General features: G+C 49.5%; 1 protein-coding gene across 9 annotated transcripts in view; it reads left to right on the top strand.

Moving 5' to 3' along the window:
* Nucleotides 1-27371, top strand: part of CACNA1A (calcium voltage-gated channel subunit alpha1 A) — a 300854-nt gene that overhangs the window by 198989 nt on the left and 74494 nt on the right. For 6 of the 9 annotated variants that reach the window (XM_055371576.1, XM_063701771.1, XM_055371578.1 and 3 more), the window contains exons 15-22: nt 93-165; nt 4033-4150; nt 4304-4380; nt 7237-7343; nt 8538-9347; nt 20998-21461; nt 22749-22887; nt 24558-24687. In XM_055371576.1, coding sequence (XP_055227551.1) covers nt 93-165; nt 4033-4150; nt 4304-4380; nt 7237-7343; nt 8538-9347; nt 20998-21461; nt 22749-22887; nt 24558-24687 — 1918 coding nt within the window. The remainder of the gene's footprint in view (nt 1-92; nt 166-4032; nt 4151-4303; nt 4381-7236; nt 7344-8537; nt 9348-20997; nt 21462-22748; nt 22888-24557; nt 24688-27371) is intronic. The other 3 variants (XM_055371580.2, XM_055371577.1, XM_063701772.1) reach the window with 1 other exon arrangement.

Genomic DNA, 27371 nt, shown 5'->3' with positions numbered 1-27371 from the left:
AGACGTTTGTTTCCTTGGAGGTGAGATACTGAGCCACACCCTCAGAGCACCTCGGGTGGAGCCAACATGAAATGTCTGTGTCCCCCCTGCAGGTTTAATTTCGATGAAGGGACTCCTCCCACCAACTTCGATACTTTTCCAGCAGCAATAATGACGGTGTTTCAGGTACGGCCTCCACCTCGCCCCACGGGCCAACACCTCTCAGTGTCACAGATGAAAGTGCCTGCTCCACATCCAAGGGGCTTCCCTGAACTCCTCCTTCTCTACCTGGCCTTTTCACACGACTTTGAAATACAGATTTTATGGTTATCATTATTCAATTATGGTGAGGCCAACAGATCAGGAGATGAATGTCATTGGAAAGATAGTTTGTGGCTGGGCACGGTGGCTCACACCTATAATCCCAGCACTTTGGCCAGGTGCGGTGGCTCACACCTGTAATCCCCACACTTTGGGAAGCCCAGGTGGGCGGATCACTTGAGATCAGGAATTCGAGACCAGCCTGGCCAACATGGTGAAACCCCATCTCTACTAAAAATACAAAAATTAGCCGGGCGTGGTGGCACATGCCTGTAATCCCAGCTACTCGGGAGATGAGGCACAAGAATTGTTTGAACCTGGGAGGCAGAGGTTGCAGTGAGCCAAGATCGCGCCACTGCACTCCAGCCTGGGCAACAGAGTGAGACTCCATCTCAAAAAAGAAAAAGAAAAAAAAAACCACTTTGGGAGGTCCAGGTGGGAGGACTACTTGAGGCCAGGAGTTTGAGACAAGTCTGGGCAACATAGTGAGACTCCATCTCTACAAAAAAATAATAATAATAATTAGCTGGGCATGGTGATGCATACCTCCTAGCTACTAGGGCAGCTGAAGTGGAAGGATTGCTTGAGCCCAGGAGGTTGAGGCTGCAGTAAGCTACAATCACACCACTATACTCCAGCCTGGGCGAGAGAGCAAAGCCCTGTCTCAAAAACGAAAAGAAAGTTTGTTATACTCACAGATCCTCAGAGAAGGAGCACACCATGCAGGACCAAGCAGAGAAGCAACAGGGTCAAGCAGGAAGAGAAGGAAAATGTGGGCAAGAGGCTTGATTGTGGTTTCCATGGGATGGAATGGGTGAGGCAGAGTAAACAGCTCGAGACTGGCTAGTTTGGATCATTTCAGTGGGCTCTGGGGCAGAGGAGCTGTTCCTACTTGTCTAGGACCTGGCCTTGGGGTGATTAGGGCAGGTGGATAGTGCTGGGAAGATAAAGGAGGTGGTTGGGATATGGGCTGGTTGGGATATTGTTTGGTTTGCTTTTAAAAAGCCTGCTCAGGGCTAAATTGTTTACTACCTCTAGGGACTGGCTAGTGCTGGACGGGGCAGTCCCTCCAGAGTCAGCAAGACCCCAGATGCATCAGAATAAAGAAAATAAAATGCGTGGCCAGGCCAATGAGGTGGTTCATGCCTGTAATCTCAGCACTTTGGGAGACCAAGGCGGGAGGATTGCTTGAGCCCAGGAGTTCGAGGCTGCCGTGAGCTCCAGCCTGCACCACAGAGCAAGGCCCTGTCTCTTAAAAAAAAGGCAGAGAAAAAAAAATGGCTAATACACCCATCAAATCTGAAGATACCTTGTTCTCATATTCCAGGGTGATCAACCCAAAGCAACTTCTGCGCCCATGTGGGCGCATTCCCTGAGGCTTGGGACTGGCCCAGCCGGGACCTTCAGAGCATCTTTGGTGGATTCTTTCTCTTTGAGGGACTGAGAGTGTATAGAAAATGTGACTTCACTCTCTCCTTCACCTGGGGAGGTAGTTTCTAAATGAGACCCCAAGACAGGGAGTTGAAGAGGAAACCTTCCATGAAGGGAAGTTCTGAGCCCCCACATAAGCAATTTTTTTTTTTTTGAGATGGAGTCTTGCTCTGTTGCCCAGGCTGGAGTGCGACAGCACGTTCTTGGCTCACTACAACCTCTGCCTCCTGGGTTCAAGCGAATCTCCTGCCTCAGCCTCCCGAGTAGCTGAGACTACAGGTGCATACCACCATGGCTGGCTAATTTTTGTATTTTTAGTAGAGACAGGGTTTCACTATGTTGGCCAGGCTGGTCTCGAACTCCTGACCTCGTGATCTGCCTGCCTCGGCCTCCCAAAGTGCTGGGATTACAGGCATGAGCCACCACACCTGGCCCATAAGCGATTATTAATAGCACTGATCACTAGTCATGTATCTTTAGCTCAGAGGTTCTCACCCAAGGACAAGTCTGTCCTCCAAGGACATGTAGCAATGTCTGCAAGCATTGTTGGTTGTCACAGCTAGGGAGAGGGTGCTACTGGCATCTGGTGGGTGGAGACTAGGAATGCTGCTCAACATCCTACAATGCACAGGACAGCCCCAAATATCAGCAGTGCTGAGGCTTAGAAACCCTGTTTTAGCAGATTAATGTTTTTGGAGTTCTTTAACATTTACTTTATCCTCGTGGAAATATGGATAGAAGGAAGGAAGTTGGATCTTTTTTAAAGGAGCATGTAGGTGCTATTTGAATATCCCCTTGGTTCTTTCAGTATGCATCAGCAAAACTTGTATCTGTCAACACCTAATCCTTTGCCTTGGTCTTTCTCTGGTCCCCTGCTCTGCCCCCAAGGAACTGCAGTCCAGTAGTACTGTGAATTTTTTGCACCACACCCTAAAAGAAGCAGCCATTGATGGATAAATACCCCAGCTCCCTCACCCTCAGGTGGGATGACCCCTAGAGCTCCCTAGCAAGACCAAGCCCCGGTTACCTACAGTGGAAACCCGCTTGATCACATACTGTTTACGTTCCACCCTCTTTTCCCTTTCTCACTTCTCCTCTCCCCTACTGGTGCTTCCTGAGATCACCTCCCAGATAAACCACTTGCACCCAAACCCTTGTTCCAGGGTCTCCCTCAGGCAGGGGGACCCCAAACATGTCCTTGTGCTACATTTGTGCTATCCACGTAGTAGCTTATTTAATCATCACCATGACCACATGAGGAACACAGGTAAATATTAAAATCCTGTCTTAGTCTGCTCAGGCAGCCATAACAAAATACCACACACTGGGTGGCTTATACAGGAAACATTTATTCTCTCACAGTTCTGGAGGCCGGGAAGTCCAAGATCAAAATGTTAGCAGGGTTAGTTAGTTCCTGGTGAGGGCCCTCTTCCCAGCTTGCAGATAGCCACCTTCTTGCTGTGTCCTCATATGTCAAAGAGAGAGAGAGTTCTGATGTTTCTTCCTGTTCTTTTTTTTTTTTTTTTGAGACAAAAATCTCAAAAAAAAATCTATTTTTTTTTTAGGCAAATCACATTTTTTTGTCACCCAGCCTGGAGTGCAGTGGCACAATCATAGCTCACTGCAGCCTCAAACTCCTAGGTTCAAACGATCCTCCCACCTCAGCCCCTTGAGTAGCTGGGACTACAGATGTGCACCAGCTAATTTTTTTTAATTTTTTGTAAAGATGGGGTCTTGCTATATTGCCCAGGCTAATCTTGAACTATTGGGCTCAAGTGATCCTCCCACCTCGGCCTCCCAAAGTACTGGGATTACAGGCATGAGCCATGGCATGCGGTCTCTTCCTGTTCTTATAAGGGCACTAATACCATCATGAAGTCCCCCATGACCTCATCTAACCCTAGTTACCTCTTAAAGGCCCCATCTCCAAATACCATCCCATTATAGGTTAGGGCTTCAACTCATGAATTTGGAGGCGGACACAATTTAGTCCATAGCAAATCCCCTTAATCACATCAAGTAAGACAGAGTTACAGGAGGGTTTGTGACTCCTCCAGGGTCCCATTTTCCTAGAAGCCAGGCTAAGAGCCCCACGACGCAGGAACGGCCCTTTCTACTCTCAAACAAAGAGAAAAGCCAAGGAGAAGCCAACACAGAGTCTGGCTCTGCAAACCGGGCAGGACTGTTAAAGACCTCCTGGGCTTGGGGATGGGGTAGGCGGATTCCGGCTCCACAGCTGCATCTCCAAGGGGCCCGTGGCTGAGAGGGGGGTTGGCTGTGTGTTTCTTCCTCCCCTTTCAGATCCTGACGGGCGAAGACTGGAACGAGGTCATGTACGACGGGATCAAGTCTCAGGGGGGCGTGCAGGGCGGCATGGTGTTCTCCATCTATTTCATTGTACTGACGCTCTTTGGGAACTGTATCCTTCATGGAGAGAGAGAAGGGGACAGGCCTGGAGCTCTGGCAGAGGAGAGGTTGCAGGGGCTCAAGGGAGGGTACTGAGAGACCCAGATACCCAGGGCCCAAGTGGTGTCCCACCAATGTTTGCTTTTCCTGACTCAGCCATTTGCAGACACCCTCCTGAATGTGTTCTTAGCCATCGCTGTGGACAATCTGGCCAACGCCCAGGAGCTCACCAAGGTGGAGGCGGTGGGAGAATGTTTCTCTGGCAAAGTTACCACCTGCCCATGGCAGATCAGGACGGGGGTGGGGGTGGGGGTGGGGGCATGGGAACGGGGTCAGAACTTTTGCCGGGGATGCACCATGCAAAGAGAAGGCGCCTCTCCCCCCACTCCCAGAAACAGACTGTCCCTCATCAAGCAAATTCTACAGCCAAGAGGGTGGGAAGGGGGAAGGCAGTGAGGTTGCTGCAGGAAACAGATGGCAAACTCAACCAAAAGGCCGTTTACAGGGAGTAAGCAGGGTTTCCAAGGAATGGTGTAGCCCCCGGGCTAGTGGATGGGAGAGGGAGTGCTGTTATGGGGACCCAGTAAGAGCTGGGGCCAAGGAAAAAGGGCTGCCACCAGCCCTGGGACCTTAGAGAACCCAGAACCATAGCAAGGCACAGATGGAGTGGCCAATAAATGTCCCCACCTTCTCTCTTCCTCTGGCTTCCCGCTGGAGCCTCCCCTTAGCCAAACGCAGCATGTTAAGAGCTAGCCTCCGTCCAGCCTAAGCCTCTCCCCAAGGACCCTATTAAGTTAAGATTACATGTAACAGGTACAGGGTCTTCCTCTCAGCCCTGGGGTCTCCCTCAGCATTGCAGCCCCACCTCCAGTGCCTCGAGGTGTTCAGGACATGTTTGTGAAATTGAACCAAACCAAGCAGACGTTGCCAACGCTCCATCTGCCGGCCCTGGCAGGAGGGAGAGAGAGTTTCCCGGCCCCAGCTCCCAGTGGAGGGAAGCGGAAGTCTCTGCCATCCCAAGCACACGGCCACAAGCCTGGCCACTGTGGAGCCGGCTGGCATGGCTGAGCCGAGGGCTGATCCAGCCATGAGCTCATCCAAGTTCCAAGAGTCCGTCCTTAGGAGCTGGTGCAGGAGGGTAGCAGAAGGGGAGGGAGAAAGGCCAGTTCGTTTATCTCCTGGGAGGTGTGGACATTCCTCTCCAGATCCACATTCTTTCTTTCACTGATCCTACAAGCATTTCTTGGACATTTAATACGTGTTTTTAATCATATTCAGTCCTCATGGAAACCTTAGGAGCCAAGTTCTCTGAGCCCCATTTTACAGATTTCATCATTCAGTAAGCACTTAATGAGCACCTACTGTGTGACCAAGGCCCTGGTCTAGGACTTAGGGATTAAGCAGTGAACAAAAAAAGGCAAAAATCCCTGCCTTCGTGGAGCAGGGATTCAAGAGGGGAGACAGACAAGAAACAAGATAAATTTGTAAACATACGTAGCTCGTCAGTTGGTGATAAACACAACAGAGAAAAATTCAGTAGGGAAAGTCAGGGAGAGCTGGAATTTTAGATGAGATATGTGTCACACAGAGAGGTTGAGAGACTTGCCCAAGGCCACACAGCAGTAAGTTGTGGAGCTGGGATTTGAACCCAGGCCGTCTGGGTCTGCAGCTTGTGCTCTTAACTGCTGTGTACCAGTTGCTTGAATTTGGGCATGTTTTATGCTCGCTTGGGAACCTGTGGGAAATGCAGATTCCAGGGCCCAGCACTGGTTCTATAGATTATTTGGGAAGCCTGAGGATCTGCATTTTAGGTGTTTCTGAGGCAGATGGTCCAGAGACCTGGCTCTGAAAAATGCTGGGAATGGTGCCAGGAGGGGTGGGGGTGGCTCTATGAGAGCAGGGTGGCCAGCCAGATCCCATCTCCATGTTGTCTCTGACAGTGTCCTGATCTGACCATTTCCAAGGTGGTAAGGTTGCTCCCCGTTCCAGTGATTCGGAGCACAGCGGGAGAGCTGCCTGCAATGGCGTGACTTTTCTTATGGGCGGGTTCATTTCTGGCCATTTCTTTCTCGTTGCCTTTTCTTTGCTGGCTTTTCTGTTTTACGAATGAGGCCCTGCATGAAGGCTGAAGAAGGATTTAAAGTCCAAAAACGTCTTTTTCTGTATGTATTTTTAAAACCTCTTCCCCCATTCTCCTCCTCTCTGAACCTAACCACCAGTGAGCAGCAGCACCCTGGGCAGTTGGCTGTAGCCCAAGTGCCCTGCTCTCCTCTCCCCACCGCCTTCCTGTCGTGGGGGCTGGGAATATAAATTCCTCTCCTCATTCTCCTTCTGGGGGCTGTTGACAGTGCATGGCAGGGGCCATCGGATGCCAGGCTCTTCTGTGTGTGAGGGTAGTTGGTGTTTTTTGAAAGTTGGTTCAGAGAGTTCACATGGCTCAGAAAGCCTAGTGAGAGGAAAATCTTTGCACTGCTTTCCAGCTCATTAAGACAGGATGCAGGGGCCAGGCATGGTGGCACATGCCTGGAATCCCAGCACTTTGGGAGGCCGAAATGGGAGGATCATTTGAGGCCAGAAGTTCAAGACCAGCCTGGGCAACATAGTGAGACCCTGTCTCTACAAAAAATAAAATAAAATAAATATATACAGGCATAGTGGCATGCACCTGTAGTCCCAGTTGCTTGGGAGGCTGAGGTGGGAGGATTGCTTGAGCCCAGGAGTTCAAGGTTACAGTGAGCTATGATTGTGCCACTGCACTCCAGGCTGGGCAACCACGGGAGACTCTGTCTCTGAAAACAAACAAAAGAAAAAAAAACAGGCTGCAGGAAAGTCTTCATTGTAGGAAGAGAAGGGACATTTTTATTTTTTGTTATCTGGCTGTGTGTTAAAATAGGCTTCATAATGAGTTAGATGTCAAACTTATACACAGAGGGGATAGCAATACACTTAACCAAAAGCAGGTACCCATTCCAATTGGAGAGCCTTGGTTCTGATTGGGCGAAATATTTCAAATGTTGCCCCTGGTCAGCAACAGGGTCAGAAGTGAGTCCCCAAGGCCTAATTCATGTTTTGTGAACAAAGATTCCATGTGCCTTTTAGGACGAGCAAGAGGAAGAAGAAGCAGCCAACCAGAAACTTGCCCTACAGAAAGCCAAGGAGGTGGCAGAAGTGAGTCCTCTGTCCGCGGCCAACATGTCTATAGCTGTGTAAGTGCCCCTAATCCCTGGGATGCTACCCTGGCTCCTCAACATCCACACTATCCCAGGCACAGATTTGGGAAGCAGTGGGGGTGGTCCTTGACAGAACTGAGCTTTAGGAAGAGACACTTCTTGTCCTTCCACCCACTTTCACTCAATAAATATTTGGTTAGCAGCTGTTATGTACCCAGCACTGTTCTGACTTCTGGGGATACAGCATTAAAAGGAGGAAAAAAAAAATTCCACATGTGTGTAGCCGTTCTAGCAAGGGAAGGAGTCAATAAATTAGATAAATAAGTAAATTATATATTGTGTTAGAAGGCGATGGAACTACAGAGAAAGTAGGGGAGGGAAATAGCAAATGCTGGGAGTGAAGAGAGTTGTGATTTTAAACAAAGTTGTCAGGGAAGGCATCACCTAGAATAGGGGTCCCCAGTCCCTGGGCTGTGGACTGGTACCAGGCCGAGGCCTATTAGGAACGGGGCTGCACAGCAGTTGGTGAACAGTGAGCAAGCAAGCATTACCGCCTGAGCTCCACCTGCCGCCAGATCAGCAGGCAGCATTAGATTCTCATAGGAACACAAACACTATTGTGAACGGTGCCTCTGAGGGATCTAGGTTGCGTGCTCCTTTTAAGAATCGAATGCCTGATGATCTCAGGTGAAACAGTTTCATCCCAAAACCAGCCCCCACACCTAGGTCTGTGGAAAAACCGTCTTCCACAAAACCGGCCCCTGGTGCCAAAAAGGTTGGGGACTGCTCACCTAGAAGGTTACATGGCCTGAAGGAGGTGAGGGAGGAGCCATTGGGGGGCCTAGGGAAGAGCATCCCAGGCAGAGGGAACAGCATAGGCAATGGCCCTGAGGCAGGAACATGCCTGATGTGAAGCAGGCCTGTGTGACTAGAATCGAATAGTAAATGTGAGGAGGTGAAGGCAAGGAGGTGACAAGCAGATTACACAGGGCCTTCTGGGTCAGGGGGAGGACTTGGGCTTTTGCCCCTAGCCAGGTGGGAGCCATGGAGGGTTCTTGAGCAGAGGAGGCTGGGACCTGACTCAGATGCTCACAGACTCCTAGCATTCAGTGGGGAGTAGAGGGTGGAGAGCAGGAGTGGGAGGCTGAGATGTGGGTTGGTTAGCCTGGGTCATCCATCCAAGCTACAGTGCCTAGCAATGCTCTAAGTCCTGTGACCACGCCACTGCAGGAAAGAGCAACAGAAGAATCAAAAGCCAGCCAAGTCCGTGTGGGAGCAGCGGACCAGTGAGATGCGAAAGCAGAACTTGCTGGCCAGCCGGGAGGCCCTGTATAACGAAATGGACCCGGACGAGCGCTGGAAGGCTGCCTACACCCGGCACCTGCGGCCAGACATGAAGACGCACTTGGACCGGCCGCTGGTGGTGGACCCGCAGGAGAACCGCAACAACAACACCAACAAGAGCCGGGCGGCCGAGCCCACCGTGGACCAGCGCCTCGGCCAGCAGCGCGCCGAGGACTTCCTCAGGAAACAGGCCCGCTACCACGATCGGGCCCGGGACCCCAGCGGCTCGGCGGGCCTGGACGCACGGAGGCCCTGGGCGGGAAGTCAGGAGGCCGAGCTGAGCCGGGAGGGACCCTACGGCCGCGAGTCGGACCACCACGCCCGGGAGGGCAGCCTGGAGCAACCCGGGTTCTGGGAGGGCGAGGCCGAGCGAGGCAAGGCCGGGGACCCCCACCGGAGGCACGTGCACCGGCAGGGGGGCAGCAGGGAGAGCCGCAGCGGGTCCCCGCGCACGGGCGCGGACGGGGAGCACCGACGTCATCGCGCGCACCGCAGGCCCGGGGAGGAGGGTCCGGAGGACAAGGTGGAGCGGAGGGCGCGGCACCGCGAGGGCAGCCGGCCGGCCCGGGGCGGCGAGGGCGAGGGCGAGGGCCCCGACGGGGGCGAGCGCAGGAGGAGGCACCGGCATGGCGCTCCAGCCACGTACGAGGGGGACGCGCGGAGGGAGGACAAGGAGCGGAGGCATCGGAGGAGGAAGTAAGTGGAGGTGACCTCGAATCCGGAGAATGACGGTAACATTAATAATGACAACAGCCAAAGTAGCACGTGCTATTTGTTTATAAAAATATATTATAAAATGCTGTATTTGGCCAGGCGCAGTGGCTCACGCCTGTAATCCCAGCACTTTGGGAGGCCGAGGCGGGTGGATCACGAGGTCAGGAGTTCAAGATCAGCCTGGCCAAGATGGTGAAACCCCACCTCTAATAAAAATACAAAAATTAGCCGGGCACGGTGGCAGACGCCTGTAGTCCCAGCTACTCAGGAGGCTGAGGCAGGAGAATCGCCTGAAAACAGGGGGCGGAGGTTGCAATGAGCCGAGATCACACCACCGCACTCCAGCCTGGGCGACAGAGTGAGACTCTGTCTCAAAAAAAAAAAAAAAAGTGCTGTATTTGGCCAGGAGCAGTGGCTCATGCCTGTAATCCCAGCACTTTGAGAGGCCGAGGCGGGCGGATCACTTGAGGTCAGGAGTTGGAGAACAGGCTGGCCAACATAGTGAAACCCCGTCTCTACTAAAAATACAAAAATTAGTGGTGGTGCCCACCTGTATTCCCACTACTCAGGAGGCTGAGGCGGGAGAATCACTTGAACCTGGGAGGTGGAGGTAGGTTGCAGTGAGCTGAGATCGTGCCATCACACTCCAGCCTGGGCAACAGAGCAATACCCTGTCTCAAAAAAAAAAAAAAAATGCTGTATGTTTTTGTTTTTTTGACACAGGATCTCGCCTTGTTGCCCAGGCTGGAGTGCAGTGGCAGTCATAGCTCAGTGCAGCCTCTACCTCCCGGGCTCAAGCCATCCGCCTCAGCCTCACAAGTAGCTGGGACCACAGACATGTGCCACATGCCTGGCTAATTTTTGTAGAGACGGTGTTTTGTAGAGACAGGGTTTCACTGTTTCCCAGGCTGGTCTCAAACTCCTGAACTCAAGCATTCCGCCTGCCTTAGCCTCCCTAAAGTGCTGGGACTACAGGGTTGAGCCACCACACCCAGCCTAATTTTTTTACCCTTAGTAAAAATGAGGCCTGGCTGTGTTGCCCAGGCTGGTCTCCAACTCCTGGCCTCAAGCAATCATCCCACCTCAGTCTCCCAAAGTGTTCGGATTAGAGGCTTCACAGATGGGGAAACTGAGAGATTGAGTGAGCTCCTCAAGGTCATTCCTCTAACCAGTGTCCTTGAACCCAGGCTCTCTGGCACCAGAGGCCTTGAGCATTTCAGGGAAACTATTAAGAGAAGCCCCACTGTCGTCCAGAATTATATAGTCTTCTGTGTTCTTGCTGTGTGACTTTTGGAAAGTGACTTCATATCTCTGGGCCTCACACAATGGAAATAGTGGGATCTAATTGGGTCATTGCCAGGATTGAATGAGGTAATGTATGCAAAGGGCCTGGAAGAGCAGCTGACACATAATAAGTGCTCGGTAAATTTAGAGCATTTTTGGCCATTTTCAGCCAACTCTATTTACCTAATGCTATTCTTTGGAAGTTTGAAAAGCCACTCTGTTGGGAGGCCAAGGTGGGAGGATCACTTGATACCAGGAGTTGGAGACCAGTCTGGGCAATAGAGGCAGACCCCATCTCTATAAAATATAAAAAATTAAACAGATGTGGTGGCATGCACCTGCAGTCCCAACTACTTGGGAGGCTGAGGCAGGAGGGTCACTGGAGCCCAGGATGTCTAGGCTATGATGAGCTATGATTGCACCACTGCACTCCAGCCTGGGTGACAGAGCAAGGCTTTGTCTCAAAAAATAAAATAAAAAATAAAGAAAAAGAAAAGCCACTTTGGGCCCTAAGAATTAAAGGGAGAGCAGAGTTTCAAAGCTTTGGATGCAGCGGGATGTGGTGGCTCATGCCTGTAGTCCCAGCACTTTGGGAGGCCAAGGTGGGAGCATCCACTTGAGCCCCGGAGTTCAAGACCAGCCTGCGCAACATAGTGAGACCTCACCTTTTAAAAATAAATAAAAATGTTAGAAAGCTTTTGAGGCATCTTCCAGGCCAGCAACTTATCCATTCAGAACCAGCATCCTCTTTTTCATAATGATATTTTGTAATACTTTCTAGCAGATGCTATAGTGATTCTGCATATAGGGACTCAACAACTTACCCATTAAAATAGACATCGTAGACATTGTCCTATTACAAATTAACCTGCTCTTAGTCCTCTTTTATATTACCATCAGGGCATAATATTGATTTTTTTAATGATGGGTTTAAGTGATCCTGCTGTATGACATATGAACTAGGCCAGCAATTCTCAAAATCTAATGTGTATGTGAATCCCCAAGGATCTTGTTAAAACACAAATTGTAATTCGGTAGGGCTAAGGACTCAGTGGAGCCTGAGATTCTGCATTTGCAACGAGCTCCCAGATGAGGCTGATACTACTGGTCCAGGGACCACATTTTGAGTAATGAGACTCTGGAGGACATAGTGAAGTAATTCTGATATGTACACCCATACACAAAATCACCATGAAGTGACAGGCACAAATGATGGCTAACTCTGGGTTGTGTGGACAATTCAAACCACATGAGGGGAGTTGCCAGCAGTGTCAAGATGTTCCACAATGTTGAACACCTCTTGGCAAAGTTCCATATACAAAAGAGTCTAGTCTTTCTTCCATTTATTTAATAGTTGCATTGCAGGAAAATGCAATGTATATTAAAAACATACAAAAAACATGTTGTGTTCTTATGTAAAAGAGTTAGGTTTAAACTAAAAGCACAGGATCAGGTGCAATGGCTCCCACCTGTAATCCCAGTGCATTGGGAGGCTGAGGAAGGAGAATCACTTGAAGGCCAGGAGTTCGAGACCAACCTGGGCAACATAAGGAGACCTCTATCTCTACAAAAGAATTTTTTTAATTAGCCAGGTGTGGTGGCAGGTGCCTGTAGTTCTAGCTACTTGGAAGGCTGAAGCAGGAGGATTGCTTGAGCCCAGGAGTTCAAGATTACAGTGAGCTATGATTATGCCACTGCATTCCAACCTGGGCAACAGAACAAGTCCTTGTCTCAAAAAAGAAAGAAAGAAAGAAAGAAACCCAAACAAACAAGCAAACTAAAAGCACAGGTAATTACAAGCAAGATTTTTCACCTCTTTGAGGGACATTAGAAAGTCATGAAGAGGAAAAGATAAGTCTTTCCCATATGGGACTGTCATGTACATGGTAGGGTATTTAGTATAACTGCCTACCATTCTCTAAGTGCCTGCAGTGCCCCTCAATCATTATGTTATTAGGTTTCCACGTAGTTCTACAACAGTTTCCTGAAAACCATTGTTCTAGGTCATTCTTTCACTTCAATCTTCTCCTGTGGGCTTATGCGTTCATTCAGTTAGTATTTACTAAGTGCCTACTATATTCTAAGCTCATGCTGTGAGTTCAGTCACACAACTGCAAGTGAAGTGGTCTGAGACATTCTGAGAAATATGACCAAGAAACTGCTCCCAGGGTCTCAGGGCAGGTTTCCAGAGGAGCAATCTGAGAAGGGAGTAGAGTGTTTCAGTCTAACAACAGCATGTGCAAAGGCCCTGGGGTGGACCAGAAGGAGGCCAGTTTGCAGGACATGAATAGTGACGAGAAAGTGACAGACAAAGAAATTGAAGGTGCATTGATGAGACTCTGGGGCTGTCAGTCACTCAGGGGAATGAGAGGTCAAAACGGGAGTTTAGGTGGAATAAAGTGTTTACCACAGCACTCTCTGTATAGTAAAGACCAATGAAGAGCCAGGTACAGGCCAGTGTGATGGTTCACGCCTGTAATCCCAGCACTTTGGGAGGCGGAGGCAGGTGGATCACCTGAGGTCAGGGGTTCGGAACCAGCCTGGCCAACATGGCAAAACCCTGTCTCTACTAAAAATACAAAAAATTAGCCAGGCGTGGTGGTGGACGCCTGTAATCCCAGCTACTCAGGAGGCTGAGGCACAAGAATTGTCCTGCGAGGCAGAGGTTACAGTGAGCTGAGATCACACCACTGCACTCCAGCCTGGGCAACAGAACAAGACTCTGTCTCAAAAAAAAAAAAAAAAAAAAAAAAGGCCAGGTACAGTGGTATGCACCTGTGATCCCAGCTACTCAGGAGGCTGAGGCAAAGGATTGCTTGAGCCCAGGAGTTCGAGACCAGCCTGAGCATTTAGAGAATGGGAGGCCAGTATACTAAATACCCTACCATGTACAAGACAGTCTCATATGGAAAAGAATTATCCTTTCCTCTTCATGACTTTCTAGTGCTCCTCACACAGGTGAAAAATCTTGCTTATAATTATCTGTGCCTTTAGTTTGTTGGTTTATTTAGGGTTTTTTTTTTTTTTTTGAGGCAGGGTCTTGCTCTGTTGCCCAGGTTGGATTGCAGTGGCATTGCTCATTTTAGAGATGAGCAAGACCTCATGTCTAAAAAAAAAAAAGAAAGACCAATGATTATTAATTACTGTTGCTATTATTACTAATATTACTGTTATTATCAGCCTTATTAACAGATCTACTATTATTGAAGGAGGCAGAGTGACAGGGACAAAATGTCTCTCCCTAACAATATGCCAGGAAGAGTTTTTGAAAGACAACAGTAAACATTGGAAACTAACTACAAGAGCAGCAAAGCCTGGTTGTGAAAGGCAAGGACTTTGGGGCAGGCAGTCACATTCCTGCCCTATCACTTCCAGGCTGTGTGACTTTCAGAATTTCACTCCTCCTCTCTGGGCCTCCATTTCCTCATCTATAAAATGGAGATAAGAATAGTAGCTATCTCCTTCTCTGGGTATAAGATTTAACTGAGCCGGGCACGGTGGCTCATGCCTGTAATCCCAGCACTTTGGGAGGCCGAAGCAGGCGGATCACAAGGTCAGGAGTTCGAGACCATCCTGGCTAATATGGTGAAACCCCATCTCTACTAAAAATACTAAAAAAAAAAAAAAGCCGGGCGTAGGTGATACACGCCCGTAGTCCCAGCTACTTGGGAGGCTGAGGCAGGAGAATGATGTAAAACCCAGGAGGCGGAGCTTGCAGTGAGCCGAGATCACACCACTGCACTCCAGCCTGGGAGACAGAGTGAGACTCCATCTCAAAAAAAAAAAAAAAGATTTAACTGAGTTAGTACGTGTAAAATGCTTTGAGTGGTTCCTGGCTTATACCAAGAGCTCAATAAATGTTAGCAATTTTTTGTAGCGTTTTGGGGTCTCACTGTGTTGCCCAGGCTGGTGTCAAACTCCTGGCCTCAAGAAATTCTCCCACTTTGGCCTCCCAAAGTGCTGGATTTACAGACATGAGACACCATGCCTGGCCATGTTAGCTATTATTAATATGAATATTATTAAGTACTCAATGAATGCTATTTTTAGCAGTAATAGTAAGCACTCAGTAAGTGTCAGCTAATACTATTAGTGATACTCTCATCAATAAACATAAAAAACAATAAGGACCCAGCTTGCCCAAATCCCATAGATGGTTCCTGCTCCCTCTCTCCTTCAGAGGAAGAAAATATCTCCCCACTTTCACCCCCATAGCCTCAGCTGGCCAGACCCCCATTCTGAACCAGAAGAGTACTGCTAATTCCATTATTAATAGACACATCAAGCAACCTGGCCAGGAGAGACATTATTCATTTGGCTGATAAAGAGGTTCTAAGGCTCTTTGGAAATAAAACTTCATGAAGATTCATGCACTTTAAGAGAAAAAAAAATCCAAGATCAGTCATTCATCTGCTTTAAAAAAAGTGGCAAAGATAAAACTTTATTTGAGAATATAAAATAATAAAAAGACATTTTCGTTCTCTGTTGTGACAAAGCCAGTGTCCTTCGGAGGTCTGCCTTGTGCATTTTTCCTCTTCTTCAGTCATTCCTTGAGGCTTTTTGCAAACGTACTCTGTGTTTTTCATTCTCCAGCATATTGATAATTTTTTTTTCTGAGACATGGTCTCGCTTTGTCATCCAAGCCCCGGAGTACAGTGGTACAATCATGGCTCACTGCAGCCTCGACTTCCTGGGCTCAGGTGATTCTCCCACCTCAGCCTCCCGAGTAGCTGGGACTACAGGTGTGCACGACCATGCCTAGCTAATCTTTTGTATTTTTTGTAGACACGGGGTTTTGCCACGTTGCCAAGGCTGGTCTCCAACTCCTGGGTTCAAGCGATCCTCCCACCTCAGCCTCCCAAAGTGCTGGGATTACAGGAGTGAGCTACCTTGCCAGGCCAATCATATTTTTTTCCTTTTTATTCACTTTGTCTTCTCCTCATTCCTACCTTCGTCTGTCTTTCAGTGGCTCACTCCAGTGAAAAGTGGACTGACGCACATTCTATTTCATATAATTCAATGGCTGCTGGCCCCAGATCCCCCATACCAGGTGGCCGAGCCCAGTGGCCCTGCAGGGTGGACAAAATGAGGGTGGAACTTTCCCAGACTGTCAGTAAAAATCTATGGAGGACAGAGCTTCTGCCTCTCCCTTGCAACCAGGCAGTGCCTCCTCCCAGGCCTATCTGCTTGCAAAGGGAACTTTTGCCAAGACCTGCTCCACTCTAGAATTCTTATCTCTGCTGTTCGCATCCTAATTCCACCTGCATCTGTCACCATGACAACCTGCTCCCCAAAAGGAACAGGAAGAGAGATGCTGGACTTTTGAGCTCCACAGTTTATCCTGCATGGGGGCAGGGAGTGGTTAATTACTTAGCACTCTAATTCTTACGGTACCCCCAATGGGCCCAAGTTGGTTTTTTTTTAAAAAAAAAACAGTCTTGCTCTGTTACCCAGGCTGGAGTGCAGTGGCACAATCATAGCTCACTGTAGCCTCAAACTCCTGGACTCAAATGATCTTCCCACCTCAGCCTCCCAAGTAACTGGAACAACAGTCTCGTGCAACTACGCCCAGCTAATTTTTTTTTTTTTTTTTTTTAGAGGTGGGGTCTCACTATGTTCCCCAGACTGATCTCAAACTCCTGGGCTCAAGCGGTCTTCCTTCCTCAGCCTCCCAAAGTGCTAGGATTACAGGCGTAAGCCACTGTACCAAGCTGCCCCATTAAAGCTTCGAACACCAGAGAGCCCAGCTCAGCTGTTTTCCAGCTGGGTAACTCTGGGTAACTTTGCCTCTCTGAACCTCAGTCTCCTCCTCTGTGAAATGGGGCTGATCACTATACCCATCTCGGATGGTGGTAGTTGCAGGGATTAAATGAGTTAATACGTGAGGTCCTTAGGACAGGGGGTGGGGACACAAGGAGATAAGCAATAAACAGGAACTGCTGTTATTATCACCCCCACTTAATCCGATCTCAGGGTCTGAGTGTGCCCCAGGCAAGGTGTCCATAGCCCTCTGCAGAAGGATGCCCAAGTGATCAGCTGGCACAAGAACGCCATGCACAGCAGGTGTTATGCAACTGGCCACCTATTCCAGGCAGAGGATGCCAGGTCCCCAGGGGGAAGGGGGTAGGGGTGCAGCTTCAAAGTTTTCTGCCCCTTTTGAGTTCTCCTTGGAGACACTTTGGAAATGAAACCTCCCGGAAATTGATATTAGGCCTCTGCAGGCTGAGCTTGTTAAAATTTCCCAACAAACAGAGCCAACAGAAGCTCTACAAGGAAGCAAAAACAAGACAAAACACATTGGCAGACCCTTTTCCATCTGCTCTTGGTAGATGGTATTCCTCTAAGAAAATGCCGCCACGAGTTTCTCCATGGCTTCTTGAGCTGGTGGCCAAAGGATTTAGGTTCTCTTTGAAATTATCACTTAACTGGGCCTGCTTTATGGCAGGGATATCGCTCTCTTAAATGTGTATGTGTATATATATATATATATATATATATATATATGTATATATATGTATATATATGTGTATATATGTGTATATATATATATATGTGTGTGTATATATATATACACACATACACACACACACACACACACAGGGCCAGGCGTGGTGGCTCACACCTGTAATCCCAGCACTTTGGGCGGCCAAGGCAGGTGGATCTCTTGAGCCCCAGGAGTTCAATACCAGCCTGAACAACATAGTGAGGCCCTGTCTCTACAAAAATTAATAAAAATAACCAGGCATGGCAGTGTGTGCCTGCAATCCCAGCTACCCGGGGTGGGAGGATCGCTTGAGCCCAGGAGTTAAAGGTTGTAGTGAGCTATGGTCATACCACTGCACTTCAGCCTGGGCAACAGAGCAAGACCCTGTCTCTTAAAAATATATTATTATTATTATTATACACACACACACACACACACACACATTACAGATGATGAGAAAATACTCTCAGCCAGGTTTTCATGATACACAACTTCTCAAAAAGCATCACAAGCAGGTTAGAACTAGAGATTTCTTTGTGGACTGTCCAAGATGTTGAGGAAATATTGGTTTAGAATTTACCTCATTTAGGCCAGAAATGGTGGCTCACGCCTGTAATCCTAACACTTTGGGAGGCCAAGGCCAATGGATCTCTTGAAGCCAGGAGTTTTAGCCTGGCCAACATGGCAAAATCCTGTCTCTACTAAAACTACAGAAAAAAAAAAAATTAGCCGGGTGTGGTGGCACAGGCCTGTAGTCCCAGCTACTCTGGAGGCTGAGGCAGGAGAATCACTTGAACCTGGGAGGCAGAGGTTGCAGTGAGCCGAGATCGTGCCATTACACTTCAGCCTGGGTGACAGAGCAAGACTCCATCTCAAAAAATAAGATAGATAAGATAAGATAAATATATATATATATGTTATATATATAATATAGAAACTACAGAACAAGTGATCTTTGTATGTTTCCAAAATATAACAGCGGGACAGGCAGAGGATAGACGTTCCCATTGCAAAAGGGAGAAATTGGAAGGGATAAAGAGGTCACCAGTCCTAAGCAAGCGCTAAATCCAGCAAAACAAATCCCATTAGGTTTCAAGGCCTGAGAATAATCCTCGGTGACTCTCAGCTCATTAACATACTTAGTTCTCAGAGCCAGACTCAATGAGGTTACAGCCCGCATGTTATGGGTCAGGAACTGAGGCTAAGTAACTCACTGGAGATTATGTGGTAAAGAAGGTCCAGGGTCATTGCTTCAGTCTCCAGGATATGGGGAAGGTTCTACTCCTGTTATCCCAAATTTTAAAATGTGGGAACTAAGGCTCAGAGAGGTTAAGCAAATCACACAGGGTTGCACAGCTGGTGATGTTGCTGAGATTTCCCTGTGTGTAGTGGCTCATGCCTATAATCCCAGCATTTTGGGAGGCTGAGGCAAGAGGGTCGCTTGATCCCAGGAGTTTGAGACCAGCCTGGGCAATATAGTGAGACCTCATCTCTACAAAAAGAAAAATTAAAAAGTTAGCCAGGCGTGGTGGCAGGCACCTGTAGTCCCAGCTACTGGGAAGGCTGAGGTGGGAGGATTGCCTGAGCCTGGGAGGTGGCGATTACCGTGAGCTGAGATCGCGCCACTGCACTACAACCTGGGTGACAGAGTGAGACCCTGTCTCAAAAAAAAAAAAAAAAAAAAAAGACATTGCCGAGATTCAAACCCAGGTCAGCCTGTCTTCTGAAATGTCCCTCTATGACCCACTCACGAAACTGAGAAGGCAGAAAGTTGCTTGGACCTGTCTATTTCCCCTGTGCAGTCTCAGAGAAACAGTGGAACTGCCTCGGTTTCTCCTTCCGGGAAGTATTCATAGAAGCATCCCACTTACCTACTTTGGTCTGAAAATAAATTAGCTTGTCTCTCTTCCGCTTACTAAAAACACCGTGGGTTTTTGCAAGTTAAAATGCAAAAATAAAATGAGGAGAATGGTGCTGGTAGTTTAGCCAGTGGGAAGCCCTCTGGGGAAAGCCAGCCTTTTATTTATTACTTATTTATTTATTTATTCTTTCTAGATAGATTTATGGGAAACCAGGGCTGTGTTGTCCAGGGGTCTGTAGTCCAGAAGGCATCAGATGGGCTACTAAGTGAGTCTTTGTCCACCTGTAGATGGCAAGAGGCAGGGCCCAGGTGTCCATGGCTTGGAGAGGCAGGGGTTGATGAGAGGTTTGAGGCTGTGGGATCTCTCCTGGGGCCTCAGTATCCTCATCTGGATAATGGGGACATTCTGGCCAGGCACGGCGGCTCTATATATCCAGCACTTAGGGAGGCCTATAATCCCAGCACTTTGGGAGGCCGAGGTGGGTGGATCACTGTAGGCCACGAGTTCAAGCAGCCTGGGCAACATGGCGAAGCCCTGTCTCTACTGAAAATAGGAAAACTAGCTGGGTATTGTGGTGCCCGCTGGTAATCCCAGCTATTCGGGAGGCTGAGGCACGAGGATCACTTGAATCCAGGAGGCAGAGGTTGCAGTGAGCCAAGATCCTGCCACTGAACTCCAGCCTGGGCAACAGAGTGAGGCTCTGTCTCAGTTAAAAAAAAAAAAAAAAGAAAAAAAAAAGAAAGAAAGAAAAAGAAAATAGGGGTATTCATTTATCATTTGACAGTAAGTTACCCAGCATTGACTGCGTGAGAGGCCCTGTACTAGGCAGTGAAAACTCAGCTATGAATAAGAAAGTTAAGAACAAGCTGGGCATTGTGGTTTACACCTGTAATCCCAACATTTTAGGAGGCCGAGGAGGAAGAATCACTTGAGCCCAGGAGTTTGAGACCAGCCTGGGCAACATAGTGAGACGCCAGTCTCTACAAAAAATTTTAAAATTAGCCAGACATGGTGGCGTGAGCCTGTAGCCTCAGCTACCTGGAGGCTGAGATGGGAGGATCACTGGAGCCCAGAAGTTCAAGGCTGCAGTAAGCTATGATCCTCCCACTGCTCTCCAGCCTGGGCAACAGAGTAAGACCCTGTCTGAAAAAAAAAAAAAAAAAAAGAGGCCAGGTGCGGTGGCTCACACCTGTAATCTCAGCACTTTGGGAGGCTGAGGTGGGTGGATCACTTGAGGTCAGGAATTCGAGACCAGCCTGGCCAAAACGGTGAAACCCCATCTCTACTGAAATACAAAAAATTAGCCGGTCGTAGTGGTGGGCACCTGTAATCCCAGCTACTCGGGAGGCTGAGGCAAGAGAATCGCTTGAACCTGGGAGCCAGAGGTTGCAGTGAGCCGAGATCACGCCACTGTATGACAGAGCGAGAAAAAAGAAAGAAAGAAGGAAAAGAAATAAGATGATGGGGAGTTGTGGAAAACTGTCCATGGGCACGTGAAGGTCTTGACCTCTGACCAAGAATTGAACAGGCCCCTCTCAATTCCAGGCGCTGCAGGGATCTGGGACACGACTTCTCCATGACCAAACTGTACCCTTTCCTTTTCTTTTTTGTTTTTTTGGTGACAGGGTCTCACTCTGTCACCCAGACTGGAGTGCAGTGGGGCGATCATGGCTCACTGCAGCCTCAACCTCCCAGGCTCAAGCAATCCTCCCACTTCGGCCTCCCAAGTAGCTAGAACTACAGGCACACAGCGCCACGCCCGTCAATTTACACATTTTTTGTAGAAATAGGGTCTCACTATGTTGCCCAAGCTGGTCTTGAACTCCTGGCCTTAAGCAATCCTCCTGCCTCCGCTTCCCAAAGTGATGGGATTACAGGTGTGAGCCACTGCACCCAGCCCAGATTGTACTCTTGAAAGATGGAATCTTAGCTAGGATCCTGAACTGTTGCCTTTTATCCTAAATCAGTTGTTGGTTCTTTTTCATTCACTTGCCTTCCTCAGAGAGAACCAGGGCTCCGGGGTCCCTGTGTCGGGCCCCAACCTGTCAACCACCCGGCCAATCCAGCAGGACCTGGGCCGCCAAGACCCACCCCTGGCAGAGGATATTGACAACATGAAGAACAACAAGCTGGCCACTGCGGAGTCGGCCGTTCCCCACGGCAGCCTTGGCCACGCCGGCCTGCCCCAGAGCCCAGCCAAGATGGGAAACAGCACCGACCCCGGCCCCACGCCGGCCATCCCCGCCATGGCCACCAACCCCCAGAATGCCGCCAGCCGCTGGACGCCCAACAACCCGGGGAACCCATCCAATCCCGGCCCCCCCAAGACCCCCGAGAATAGCCTTATCGTCACCAACCCCAGCGGCACCCAGACCAATTCAGCTAAGACTGCCAGGAAACCCGACCACACCACAGTGGACATCCCCCCAGCCTGCCCACCCCCCCTCAACCACACCGTCGTACAAGGTGAGACCCTCTGCTCTCACATCACTGGGCAGGGGACCTGGCGTCCCTGGAGCCAGAGGCTCTGCTGAGTGACCCTGGACTGTGACTCCATCTCTCTGGCCTCAGTCTCCTCCCCTGGAAAATGGGCATAGGCGTAGTTTCCTACCCCACAGGGCTGTGGAGCGTTCAGTGAGATAATGTGTGCACAGTGCCTGGAACGGGGTTGTGTTCAGTCGGGTTAGCAATATCTTCTATGTCCTTCCTTCCCAAGGGGAGCCAGGAAGCCACCCCATCTGAGGAGCAATAGGGTCCTCTGATGGAAGCTTGAGGGGGTCAGATGATTGATTCTCTCGGCCCAGCACTGTCCAAAAGAAATGTAACACAGGCCACATGCAAATGTCAGTTTAAACTCTCTAGTCGCCACATTAAAAATGGGGCCAGATGTACTGGCTCATGCCTGTAATCCCAGCACTTCAGGAGGCTGAGGTGGAGTGAGCCAAGATGGCACCTCTGCACTGCAGCCTGGGTGACAAAGCGAGACTGTCTCAAAAAAAAAAAAAAAAAAGGTAAACTGCTGAGTGGATTGTCTTAAGTTCATCTAGTGTCAGTTCTATGTGAGAGATTTTCATGAGTTTGCTGGATAAAGGCTTTCCATGGTCCTGAGACCTAAGATCCTAAGGTCTTGTCACTGTGCCCATTTTATAGATGTAGGGACTGAGGCTCAGAGAGGCTCAGCCTGCCCGTGGGCACATAAGCAGGCTGGGCTGCAGAATGGAAGCTCCAGAGGCTGATGGCTCCTCCCCCTGAGTCAAGAGAGGGGTGCTAATGGGGGCATGCCATGCAGTTTATGGGAGGTCTCAGTATTTCTATCTGTTCAATGGGTCTCTTGGCACTCTCCCTACCTGCCTGCAAGTGAGGGTGTGAAGGTGCAACAAGGATAGGGGCAGGTCTGTGTTAATATCCCGTGAGGGCCCCACCGCACTCAAGGCTATAGAGTGGTTGAGAGCAGGCTCTTGGGGGCCAGGCCACCTGGGTTCCAAATGCCAGCTCTGCCACTTCCTGCTGTGTGACCTTAGACAAGTCACTTTACTTCTCTGTGCCTCAATTTCCTCATCTGTAAACAGGAGATCAGAATATATCAACCTCAGGGCCATACAAGGGTTCAGTGATGTCATAAGATGCCTGGTATATACAGCAGGCACTTTAGAAATGTCAGCCGCTTCTTGCCTGCCCTGGGAGTACACAGGAGTTCCCAGAGACTTGTGGGAAATTGTGGAGGGAGCCCTGTGTTGGTTCTTGTCCCAACAGTGAACAAAAACGCCAACCCAGACCCACTGCCAAAAAAAGAGGAAGAGAAGAAGGAGGAGGAGGAAGACGACCGTGGGGAAGACGGCCCTAAGCCAATGCCTCCCTATAGCTCCATGTTCATCCTGTCCACGACCAACCCGTGAGTATGGCCCCCAGCAAGGGCAGGGGGGCCTGGGGCTCCCACCAGGGTGGCGGAAGTCAGGCCAGATAGAGGGCAATGAGTGAGTGTTGACCACCATGAGTCCAGGGATACCTTTGAACAAGTTGAAAACGGATGCTCCTACCGTAAGTCAAGTAAGATGATTTGTCACAATATACTTTGTTGGAAGAGACCCCTGTCCTGCCATCCACTAGAAAATCATTGTTATTTATGACAATAAATAAATGTGTCATAAATAAACAAATAAATAAATTTGTCCTAAACAACAAATAAATTTGTCATAAATAAACAAATCTTCGCTGTGATGTAAGAGGCACCCCCTTAGAAATGGCTGCCTTGTGCAGTACACAGCCTGAACAACTGCACATGGCAGCCCTAGGACCTGAACTCTGTTTCTAACCTAGACTCTGTAAGGGTTTAGATTCTGGGCGGATAGTCTCTGAGTTCCATGGCCTTCTGTCTTGGGCATCTTTGAAATGGATAGATTATTTAGGGGAGAAATTTATCCCATGAATGTCATAGTGGCTTGGAGGTTGTTTTAGAATTGAATGTCTCCCAAGGATATTTCTTGAAAGCCTGACCCCTCAAAATGCTTCTTGACAATGAAGGATCATGTCAGATAAGATGGGGGAGAAGCTGCTTTCTATAATCTGCCTCTTGGCAACTCACCCTGGGTAGTAATAAATAAAAGTACCTTTAAAGTACTTTTTTATTTAGTTGACTTATCAATTTTACTAAGGAAACACTTATGTGGTATTTACTCAGTACCAGGCACTGTTCTGAGTGCCTTAAAATTTTTTTTAATTTCTCTGAGGTTGTTACTATGCTTAGCTCCATTTGACAGATGAAAAAACTGAGCTCCAGAGACGTGAATTCACCTGCCCAAGGTCACACAGCAAGCCAGTGGGAGAGCTGGAGTTTGAGCCCAGACACTGGCTCTAGCCTCCTTGTTCTTAACCACTCAGCTCTGCTGCCATTCACACAACCTTATGAACTATTTATTATTGGCTCCACTTATTAAGAGGTTAACCGGCACATCCCATTGGTACATTCAAGGCTCTGATAAGGCCTGCAATTCATAATTTCAATAACTAACTTTTTGGAGCCCCTATCATGAGCCAGGCATAAATTAACTCTTGGGTCTCACGATTTTGTGAAGTAAGCACTAGTATTACGGCTATTTTACAGATGAGGGCACCAAGGCACAGAGGGGACAAGTAACTTGCCCAAGGTCACACAGCTAATTTTTAAAAAGAAAGAAAGAAATCTACTTAACCCATAGATTCACAATATTGTTTGACCCTGGGACATTTAATATCGAAAAGCCTTTTTATCTCCTACAGAATTAAGGACCGTATTTCTTCAACCTAGCTTGGGGATCAAGATACTTCAAGAGGGTCGTTTGGGAGTGATAGGAACTTTGCTAAACAGGGCATGTGAATGTCTTCTCTCACCGAGGTCCCCTCTGCCTTCTTGGAGTTCCAGGACCCAGAGAGGGCCCCCACCTGGAGGAGCTTAATTGTTTGTTGTGTAGGAGGCCTTGGGGGTTGGAGATCTCAGTAGTGGTAGGTAACATGAGATTATGGAAGAAAAGGGTTTGTGAGCCTGTGGTCTGAGTGGACCTCTGCACGCCCATCTGTCTCCAACAGCCTTCGCCGCCTGTGCCATTACATCCTGAACCTGCGCTACTTTGAGATGTGCATCCTCATGGTCATTGCCATGAGCAGCATCGCCCTGGCCGCCGAGGACCCTGTGCAGCCCAACGCACCTCGGAACAACGTGAGTCCCACAGAGCACACCCCTTCCTAGCCTGGCTGCTCTGCCTCAGGCCACTTTCTCCTGCATCCAAAATGCTCATAGGTAGGGTGGGATGTTGGGGTCACCCCTAGGCATAGCCCTTATGGCTGCTGGTTGAGAGGGGAAGCTGATTCCTTGGGGATGCTCTTGGGAGCAAGACATTCCTTGAGGCAGTTTCTCTGTGAGCCTGGTGGGGTGGAGGTGGCCCAGAGTGACTGGGGCTGAAAATTGCTGGATTCTCTAATGGAGGCGTGAGACTAGCAGGATATGGATGTTGCACATTCTCTACATGGAATAGGGGGGGTTACTGGGGCAGGGGCAGTGCTCAGAGGTGGTCCCCTCCACAGTAGACATTTCCCTTTGTACACGAAGCTTTAAAAGAAACAACTATTTGGCTCAGAAACACAGCCTAAGCTTTTGGTTTTTATGAAAGCAAGCCCCTTTGCGGATGGTGGGTCTCTTGACAACCCCTGTTAATTGAGCACTTGCTGTGTCCCAGGAAGAAACTCAGCGTGCAGTATCTCGTTTAATCCTCACAATGCGCCCCCCCAACCCCCCGCCCAGGCATCCCCATTTGACAGATGGGAAAACAGGCTCAGGGGAATAAGAGAGTGGTAAGTGGCCTGTCCAGGGTCACACAGCAGAATTCCAACTCTGCATCCCCCAAAGCTCCCACTGCTTCCCCCAACTGTCTGCATTTACTAATCACCTACTGTATGCTACGGATGGGTGTGCATAGCCCCTTTGAGTCCTGACAAGCAGGAATGAGTGCATGCTTGTGGTTAAGATGGGGAAACCGAGGCACCAACAGGCAAGGGCGTGCCTCAGTGATGGGCTGCGGGCAGAGGCTTGACCCCAGGGCCTGGTAGAGGGTGGACTGGTGGCTCCTGTTTCCCTCCCCAGCTCCCTCCCCCAACCCTTCCCTCCCAACCCAGAGCCAAAAAAGTGTGTTTTCTGCTGGTCCAAGGCTCTGCTGCCCTGGCTAAGTAGGTTAGGACCCAGGCAAAGCTGGCGAGCCCCATCCCTCAAGCCCGCCCACAGCTTACCATGCACTTTCCCTTCCTTCCCAGGCCTGGCAGGCCCCCCTGGGGACCTGATGAGGGAGATGGAAGGAAATAATTAGAACGCAGCTCCTGGAGGAAGCTAGAGCCAGTGCCCAGCCTCCTCACAGTCCGCTTAGTTGCTTCCCGCAGCCTGGTTTCCCCCAGAGGCCTCCAGGAGCCAGGCGTGGGGAGGAGGTGTCCCTGGAGGGGTCCACAAACCCCCTGCTGACGCAAGGATGCTGAAGAAGGCATTGCCTTTGGCAGGGAGGGCGCAGGCATGGGTGATCCAGGGGGCACAGCAGCTCCCAGGGCTGAAGGGAATCTAGGCAGTGCTCAGACCAGGCCCCAGGGACTGTTTGCAAAGAACGTTCAGCTCCCCGGCCCCCTCCCTCTTCCATCTCGCAGTCGAAACTTCTCTACAAGAACACTGTGGCCCCATAACGTTCACACCACGTAACCACCATCCAGGGCAAGAAATAGAACAAAAACGCCCCACGCGGCATGTGCCTCCTCGATCCCCCACCCCCACCGCCTTCTTTCCCTCTAGAGCTGCTGGGGACACTGTCTGGAGACATTTTTGGTTGTCACGACAGGAGGGGGGAGGTGCTCCTGGCATCTGGTGGGTGGAGGCCAGGGATGCTGCTCAGCGCCCGCCGATGCACAGGACGGCCCCCACTCTAGAGAATGATCCAGACCCAAATGTCCACAGAGCCCAGCTTGAGAAACCCTGCCTTGCAGGTAACCACGACCCCAGCTTCTGGAATGAGCGTTTTTGGCTTCTCTCTTTTTCCCACCTGCACAGGCTTTTTTTTTTTTTTTTATAAGAGACAATGTCTCTCTCTGTCGCCCAGGCTGGGGTGCAGTAACGTGATCATGGCTCACTGCAGCCTCCATGTCCCGGACTCAAGCGATCCTCCCACCTCAGCCCCCCAGGTAGCTAGGACCACAGGCATGCACCACCACAGCCAGCTAATTTTTAAATTCTTGTAGAAACGGGGCCTCGCTATGTTGCCAGGCTGGTCTCGAACTCTTGACCTCAAGCAATCCTCCCTCCTCAGATTCCCAGAGCTCTGGAATTACAGGCATGAGCCACCACACTCGCCAATTCTTAAAAACTGAATTTATGTTTGCTCTTCTGTAACATTCAATAAATGAGACACTTCTATGCTTCGCATTAAATGAGTACATGTTGCTGTTGCAGGATTGATGGGCATTTTTTTTTTTTTTTTTTTTTGAGATGGAGTCTTGCTCTGTCACCCAGGCTGGAGTGCAGTGGTGCAATCTTGGCTCACTGCAACCTCCGCCTCCTGGGTTTAAGCGATTCTCCTGCCTCAGCCTCCAGAGTAGCTGGGACTACAGGCAGGTGCCACCACACCCGGCTAATTTTTGTATTTTTAGTAGAGACAGGGTTTCACCATGTCGGCCAGGCTGGTCTCAAACTCCTGACCTCAAGTGATCCGCCCGCCTCGGCCTCCCAAAGTGCTGGGATTACAAGCGTGAGCCACCACGCCCGGTCAATGAGCGTTCTTTATGATGCTGTTTTGAGATTTACTGTGTGGCATGGGATGTGTTATCCATCCCCTGTTGACAGATGTTTGGGTTGTTTCTAAGTGTGAATACTGT

Source organism: Gorilla gorilla, chromosome 20 (assembly GCF_029281585.2).
Source record: "Gorilla gorilla gorilla isolate KB3781 chromosome 20, NHGRI_mGorGor1-v2.1_pri, whole genome shotgun sequence".
Lineage (NCBI taxonomy): Eukaryota > Metazoa > Chordata > Mammalia > Primates > Hominidae > Gorilla > Gorilla gorilla.
Note: the sequence above shows the minus strand (reverse complement) of the source record. Positions and strands in the feature narration are given on the sequence as shown.